General features: G+C 44.1%; 1 protein-coding gene across 2 annotated transcripts in view; it reads right to left on the bottom strand.

Annotated features, from left to right (window-relative positions):
• Positions 1-2,185: 2,185 nt before the first annotated feature.
• LOC120914116 (multidrug and toxin extrusion protein 1-like) overlaps positions 2,186-8,546 on the bottom strand; it is an 80,732-nt gene continuing 74,371 nt past the window's right edge. For both annotated transcript variants that reach the window (XM_040324604.1, XM_040324605.1), the window contains 3 exons: positions 8,386-8,480; positions 5,059-5,143; positions 2,186-3,616 (listed from right to left, as the gene is read on the bottom strand). In XM_040324604.1, the coding sequence (XP_040180538.1) occupies positions 3,411-3,616; positions 5,059-5,143; positions 8,386-8,480 (386 nt within the window). In that variant the 3' untranslated portion in view covers positions 2,186-3,410. The remainder of the gene's footprint in view (positions 3,617-5,058; positions 5,144-8,385; positions 8,481-8,546) is intronic.

The raw sequence follows: 8,546 nt of genomic DNA, 5'->3' as shown, positions 1-8,546 counted from the left end.
GAGCTGTGTGTTATTTTAGTACATCCCCCTCCCTGTGTATTTCTTCCAGATCTGTGTAGTAATCCAAAAGAAAGTGGGGGGGGGGGGGGACTTTGCTATAAACCGAGAGAGGGAGAGAAAATTTCACCTTTTCTGCTATATAACATGCGATAAAAATAAAATATTGCTAAATTCAGGCCAATATGTATTCTGCTACATATGTTTGCTAAAAAAAAAAAACCCCAGTAAGCGTATTGACTGGTTTGTGCAAAAATTATATAGCTACAAACTATGGGATACATACCGGAATCTTTATTTTTACTACTAATGGCAGTGATCAGCGATCTTATAGCGGGACTAAGATATTGCGGCAGACATTCGGTCCCTGACACTTTTTTGGGTACCAGTGACATGAATACAGTGATCAGTTGTAAAAAAAAAAAATGCACTGTCACTGTGCTAATGACATTGGCAGGGAATGGGGTAAAACATCCAGGGCAAGCAAAGGGTTAAATGTGTGCCTAGCCAGTGATTTGTGGTGTTCTGTGGGAGGTGCCTTTACTAGGGTTGATTACATTTTTATTCCCTGCTTTGTGGGAAAATAATCTATTGCTTCCCAGCTGACTGGACAGGGCTCTGTCCTGTGTAAATTCATGATGATCTCTGACAGTAATCCATGATCTCTGGATCGCCAGCGGGCACATGTGTGCCCTATACCCAGAAGTGTCAGATCACGTACTAGGTACGTGATCTGGCGCAGCCTTGCCGCTGTATATGTAAGTTAAACACCACTGCTTGCTCTCCTTGTACAAGATGACTGGTCTTGTATCTGTCCTGCTATAGTGAGTTTGCCCTCTCAGTGCTGCTTTCTGCACAGGCTATGTACAGTCCAGTGACTTTCCAAGGTAATATCATTTGCAAAGTTATTGGTGTGCACAAAGTAGATTTATATCCTGTATAGTTATATAAAGTGTATACTGCAGAATTGGTTGCTGTGCGTTCAATAATAACTCTGCCTTATGTCCTAATAATGCAGCGTGTGTGGCTACATGGGGCATAGTTTATGTAACTATAGGGGTATGGTTAGTCTGAGTCTATGCACAGTATACATTGTACATGTTTGCCACAATCCTTGTACCAGGCTATTACGAAACCAACAACTGTTGAAAAGGCAAACCCGGTGGCGGCCTGTCCAAACTGAGCACCATACCCCTAATGCATGCGCCCGGCCCCTAATCTACATGCAGGGCCCCCTGACCCATTTTTTTTTTTTTTTTTTTTTTTTAGCGCATGATTGAGGCTTATCTTTAAAAAAAGGGGTGGCCCACCCGGCCAATCAGGAAGCAGCTCCTGAGACCAAATTGGGCAGGCAGTCTTGGGATTCCTAATCGTATCTCGGGACACCCTTCCTGTTCATCCTGAGGAAAAAGAATGGCCTGGCTCTTCATCCCCCCCCCCCCCCCCCATATTAAGGTTCGTCTCCACCCCTGCCTTCTTGTCTAATGCACGGTGTGCTTGTGGTGATCGCCACCTTCCCGTTTGTCTCCAGCAGCCTACAATGCCTAACACAGAAGGCCTAACCCTTATTTCTCCAAGGCAGCAGAGGTCACATGTACCTCCTGGGGACACTTATACACTGAACATGCAGATCACAAGCACAGGGAAAGGGCCAGATGGCCTCACTAGCTCAGACTCTGCACTTGGCTAAGTCTTTTTCTTGTCAAACTCTTCTGCTATCACAAGGGGCCAATAAGCACCCTATATGATAGCACAGGAAGTAACAGGTTTATAGGGAAATCAGGGGTCTATTAGATCCCAGTGCCCTCCACTGCAAGTAATCGCAGATGGAGCATGATTATCTGTTTCCCTGGGCACTGCAGCCAGGAAATGACAGCTCTGGACCCTGAAGTGAAGAGCTGCTCTGTGTCCCATCATGTACTCCAAGAACTGTATTTTAAGTGGACAAAAATTCAGTTTTCAGTCACCTAATCTTCAAGATATATTTTCTTAGGCTGGTATTTCAACACCCGACCTCCATCAGTGGGAACTGGCTGGACCCGTGTTTTTACACATAATATATCCAAACCACCAAAAAAATATTTTTGTGTGTTCTCGCCAAAAATACGCTGATTTGATCAGCAGAGCTGTTAACATTTAGTGATGTTCAAAGTGGTACGCCTGCCTACATTTACCATGCATTTGAGGATTATGGAGAAAAATATACCGTTTATTTAAAATGCACATATATAAGCATGTAAAATTTTGTATTTTCCAGTAACCACACATTGCCTTTGCCTTTTTTTTTTTTATATTACATATTTTATTTATTTGCATTTTTAATCTGACATGCTTGCTGTTCAGTTTGCATTTTTCATATATGGATTTGCAGATCTAATTTTTAGCAAGTGTGTCGGTCTATACCTAAAGGTATTGGCAAGGTGGGAGGCAGTGGGGTCTGGTGTGTTTTATTATTTTTGGGGGGGGGGAAGCAAACAATCCATCCAACACCCCCTCCAGTCAATCTGGTCACAAGGTGCTGCCGCTGCCCGCGAGATGGGGCAAGTGCGGGCCTGACTAATCACTGAAGGTCTGACGGTGCCACCCGGTCCTTCAGTAGTCGGGGCCCTGCACTTACCCCATCTTGTGGGCAGCAATCCGCGCAACGGCGGCTTCACTCCGGGTGGCTGCTTCCTCGCTTCTCCTGTGTCTCTTCCTTCCTCCTCCTGGTGGCCAATCCGTTCAGATCTCCTTTCGGGCAATTGGGTGACGGGTCTCAGAACTCGCTTCATGATTAGCCAGGAGGAGAATCGGTGTGACAATGGCAAATATTCTTTTGCGATTGTCGCACATCTGGTTGGGCTTCGGGCGCAGCCACTGGCTCTAATCGCGTGCTACAAAAAAAATCCCCAGATTTGAATTCATGTGTTCGGAGCCCTGCATGTAGATCAGGGGGCCGGAAGCGTAGATAGGGGGGCAGCACCTGTGTGCCCCCTATGGACGGGCTGCCACTGGGGAGGGTCAACAATAGCAGATTCTTCTTCTTTATGACAAGTTTCAGCCTGTTGAGACCCACACCAAGAGTAGATCAGCAGATCACAACTATTGTGCTGTATTACTAAACAGGAGACAGCTCCTCCATATGTAATGAGCAAATATGGCTGCTCCCATATCTGTACACGTATTATCACAAACTATACCATACATGGTAACATTTACATTAAGCTTATCAGATTCATAACTTTCAAAGCCTGTATATTCCTTTTAAAGGACCTCATTTATAAAAATGTCCGATATATGACCTATTGGTGCTGCCCAAAGAACACCAATCAGACTTAAGCCTTCACTGAAAAGTGACATCAGTTTTAATATGGTTGCTGGCAGTAGGAGAACCAACGCTTTACTTATAGAAGGTAGGCACTATAGTGGTGATATTAGACACAGAGACGTATTAAGATCCCAATCATTAACACAGCAATGGCTGCAATAAGCACCAGAGATCTTCGCACTATTAGCTCCCTTTTGGACAAAGTCTTCTGATGTGGCCTTTCAGATTGTATTTGCTCATTTTCTATGTTCTCAGGCGTTTCGACAGTTTCCATATCTTTGAATATTCCTATCTTCGACTCCTCTCGGGCATCTGTAAATTAAAAATTAGCTGTAATAAATACAAGGCTTTATTGCACATTTTTTTCATTATTATTACCCCTATGAGTTTTTTAGACTTTGGGTCTTCCTCATTTCCGGTTCTGGTGACAACTGTAAACTTTTGAGTGACAATAGTCACCTTGACAAATAGACAGAATCTCCCAGCAGGGACAGCAATAATAACAGCCAAAAAAAACCTGACCAGGGATTTTAACCTTTTCACACTTAAAGTTTACATGCACAAATGAGCCCTCTTTGTACACTTATTCTGTACATAATGAAAATACATATATATTGTAAGAGGTTAGCTCGGTAGCGGGGTGTGTGACCCCCTGGATGGGTTCCCGTCACACTGAATTTATACAGACAGGCAGTCGAAGACGGTTGAAAACAAAGATTTTGGTTTATTCTTCCATCTTGCTGGAAACAAGTGCAAGCATCCAAACAGCATAAACAAAATCAAACATAAAATAAACCCTGGCCACTTGAGACGTCTACCTTCACCAGACAGGAACCTATCTAGGGAGTCTGACCCAGCCTAGGGCTGGGAAGACACTGCTGGTCCTACAGCAGAAAAACAATAGTCTTGATTTTTTTTATCACACAGAAAAATCAATCCTCTCCTCACCTCCTCCGAAGACTTTCAGTACACTGCTCTCCTTCCTCACAAAGCCTCAGGATGCAGCAATTCAGTGGTAATCCTCTGGATTACTTAGAGGCCTTAATTGCCTCATTTTGAACAGCTGAAGTTTTCTAACGCCCTTAAACCTTTTTCTGGCTACCTCTGCAGCCGACGCCTAATAACAATTGGTGTATTGTCTAAACCAGGCACAAATGTATCTCCCGTCTGTGACAACACCCACAGATTTACCTGACTTCCTGTCACAATATATATATATATATATATATATATATATATACACACACACACACACACACAGTGCTGATACAAGATCATCCAGTGCCCAGCGTAAAGATGCCAAATTACGCCCCCTTACCCCCTTCATTATATGCAAGCTTATGAGGAAGAGGGGGAGAGAGCACAGCCCGAACTTCCTCCTGGATCTCTCCTCTCCTTGCCGCTTCCAGCGATGGGCTGACAGAGGTAGTGATGCCACTGTCACTACTCCTGTCAGCCTTATAGTAGAAGGCACATGTGGCACCCCCTTTCCTAAAATAAATGCTGCGCCCAGGGCAGCCACCCCTTCTGTCCACTCCTTGTCCCTGCCCTGTATATACATATATGTATACACACACAATTTGTGTATATAAAGACTAGAGTGCATCTAGAGATAAGATGAGATGAACTGACATGTATTTACAGAACACTTTGAGCATAAAAAGCCACCAATCTAGAGTTTTTGTGCATTTTATTTTCCAAAGGTTTTCACATCTTGGGTTGTTTGGGACAAATGTTTTCCCCATGTTGCTCACCTGTCACAGACGCCCCCTTATAAATTGTTGGGTTGCTGTTAGTGCATAGTACCATCTGCTGCCTCTCCTTAGCTCGTGCCTGTGCCTGCAAGAAGAAAACATGTGTTTGCTGCAATCTTTACAGTGGAACGACAGGCAGTAAGCAAAATCAGTTAACAACCAAGTATTTCCTGTAAACACTCAACTGCTAAAGTCAGAAAATCCATTCACAGTATGTGCATTGTGGTGCTCAGTACTGCTGATGCATTGGCAGTTACTGTACGAATGCATTTGGATGACGTTCTTAATGGCATTGCAACACGCATCGCAGTGGCGGCTGGTGCTAACATTTTTTTTTTTGGGGGGGGGCACAAACAAACTGAACAAAAAAAACATCAAGTGCAGCCACTGTGCCCATCAAACGCAGCCAATGTACCCAGAAATTGCCCCCACTGTGCCATCAAACGCAGCTATTGTACCCATCAATTGCTGCCAGTGTGCCCATCAATTACCACCACTGCGCCCCATTAATTGCCACCACTGCACCCCATCATTTGCCGCCAGTGTGCCCCATCAATTGCCACTAGTGTTGCCCATCAATTGCCGTCATTGTGCCCCATCAATTGTGGCCAGTATGCCCCATCAAATGCTGCCAGTGTGCCCCCCGCCCAGTACGCCCGAGTCCCCAATGTCTTTTCCCATCCTCTTCCCGTCCTCTGCTATGATTGGACGCCTGATAGGCGTCCAATCACAGCGCCTGTCACTTAAGCCAATCAGGTGACAGGGTAACCAGATGCGAGCACCTGATTGGCTGAGAGGCAGGTCAGTGTTAGGGAAGCGATTGATTCGCTTCCCTAGAGGAAAAGACTAATACTTATGATACTTATCAATATATAAAAATTATGCTGTGCTAAATAAAATACAAGTGTTATCAAAAGCTGTTATATACAAACATAATCATGTGCATTCAATATACCATAATGATAAATAAATAAATAACATGAACATCAATTTGCGTTCACATTTTTGTTTCATGCACACCACCCTGTGGTAAAACAATAGTGCTCAGTCCACTCAATGCGCAAATCTTCAAGGTGCAGGAAAAAGGTGTAATCCCCGGTAGCCTTCACCGCCCCTCAAAGGTGTCGACTCACCTCCATAATAGACCTCCGCTACAAAGGTCAAATATGCATGTCACAAATGGCAAGTATCAATGTTTCTCCAAATCAGCCTGGATTAATTATCTCACAAAAGTTAGCCTCATGGATCAAAAAGCCAATTCAGCCAGGAGAGATATATCCCATATTCAAGCTCAAAAGGAAACAGAAATAGCCATAGTGTACTTCGTATAGACTTTATTGAAAGAAAACAGTAAAATAACACATGATGAGAACAATTTCTCCATATAAAATAAAACCAACAGTATAGCACTGTTGTGCAGACAAGAGATAGTATGCAGTCATATGTGCAGATTGCTTCACATACAGTACATACACCGCCACCTATCCCTTGGACCACCAGGCTCCGCCCAATGCGTTCCATCATTAATTACGTCATTAGGGGCATATATGATGTGAACAGAGCACACAGAAACAACTGTGTAATAAAAACAAAAATACCCTCACTGTAAGGATTAAATGCTTGTCAAATTGGTTCCAAAGCCTAAACATGTTTTACCTTAATGCATTCCTTGCTCCCCCTCTTTTTACTTACATGAGCCCTCATTCAATCCAGCCCAGTGCACGTCTGCAGCTCTTCTCTCCCTTCACTTCCTGGTCTCACTGGCTTTGTTGGGGCACTGGGGGCCATTGGCTCCTGCTGCTGCCAATCAAAGCCAGTGACAAGGGAGCTGGGGGCACCCGAGTCCCGCTGTCTGTGTTATTGGACACAGCAGTGGGGCTCAGGAGCAAGCACGCAGAAATAGGGGAAAAGGATATAATACTTACCAGACTTACCTACCAGATCCTCTGAGCACCAGCCCTTTTCTCTGACACTTCATGTATTAGTGCCCTCCCCTACAATGCAGGACTATAATCCCTGTATTGTACTTGCTGCAGCCTCTGGCCAGAGCACCTTAGAAAAGAGGCTTCAGGGGACCGGCTACATAGATAATAGGAGGAGGCAGTAAGGAACATATTGGGGTTCATTTACACTATTCAGCCCAACTCCAGCCAAAACTTTTCATTTAATTTTTTGGTAGAATGAGACATTTTTGAACACTTGTTATGATTTTTGTTCACTGTTATGATGATAATACAGCCCCCATTTCTTGAAAAGGTGTCACAAGAAAGTGAGGCAAAATCTACCCAGTGGGGTTACAGGCAGGAATAACCTGACAGGAATTTTAACCTTTCCTTAGAGCCCATTCACACCTAGGCGTTTTGTCGCCTGTAGTGTGACGCCCGCTGCCGCCCCGACACGCCAGAGGGATGATGTAACATTGCCCTCTATGGAGATGGTTCACATCTCCACGCCGAACGCCTGCCGCCTGAAAAAAAGTCCCGGACCTTTTTTTCAGGCGTCTTTTGGCGTTCGGCTAGGAGATGTGAACCATCTCCATAGAGGGGGTGAAGGCTGCATTCACAATCGCTGCGTTTTGTCGCCGTGAATCGCAGTACAAAACGCCTCTATTTGTCGCCGCAATTCGCGGGACAAACGCCGCGATTTAGTACGCCGAGGTGTGAATGCAGCCTTACTCCAATCAGAAATATAATATATTAAATGGATCGCAGTGGTGGCTTTTATTTGGGGGGGCGGCAAACAGTGCCAAAACACTCAACATCCAAAATCCCATGGTTTTCAATTCTGCCTGTTCACACCTGAACACAGTGATGCTTGAAGCTTGTAGCTCGAAAAATTACACAAGCTTCTTTTGAGTTACAACCTTTAAATGTTTTTGACCCCAAAAGTCTTCAATAGAAGTGCCTGAAAATCCCTTGCGGGGTAAAGGTTTGTTTTTTATTTTCTAAATAGGTTCCTTTAAGCTAGTGCATTGTTGGTTCACTTACCTTTTCCGTCAATTTTTTTTCTTAGTCTGAATTTCTCACTTCCTGTTTCTCCTCAGTAAACTTGCCCATATCATCTGGCTGGGGGTTAGTCAGCCAGAACAGTTTACTGAGGAGAAACAGGAAGTCAGAAATTCACACAAAGAAAAAAAAAACATTTGGAAGGGAAATCGAAAAAGGTAAGTGAACCAACAACCCCGTTAATAACGATTAAACAATTAAAACAAAAACAAAAAACAAAGACGCTCAGCTCAAGTTTGAATGTAGCCTGACAGTAGTTGGAGGTCAATGGCAGTTCACAATGCCACCCTTACTTTAGGACTGATAGCTAGAGAAATCTTACCTCTTGAGAGGCCTTATCCCAGTCAATCCGGAATACGAAGGTCAGGAAACCGATACATTGTAAGAATGCACACAGGAGAACTCCAAGCCAAAACCCTGGGTGAAAGTAATGTCTGATTATCTGGGAACAGGCAGTGATGATGTTGGCAATACAGCTTGTGT

The sequence above is a fragment of the Rana temporaria genome, chromosome 9, assembly GCF_905171775.1.
Source record: "Rana temporaria chromosome 9, aRanTem1.1, whole genome shotgun sequence".
In the NCBI taxonomy this organism is placed as follows: domain Eukaryota; kingdom Metazoa; phylum Chordata; class Amphibia; order Anura; family Ranidae; genus Rana; species Rana temporaria.
This window is presented reverse-complemented; position numbering and strand designations above follow the sequence as displayed.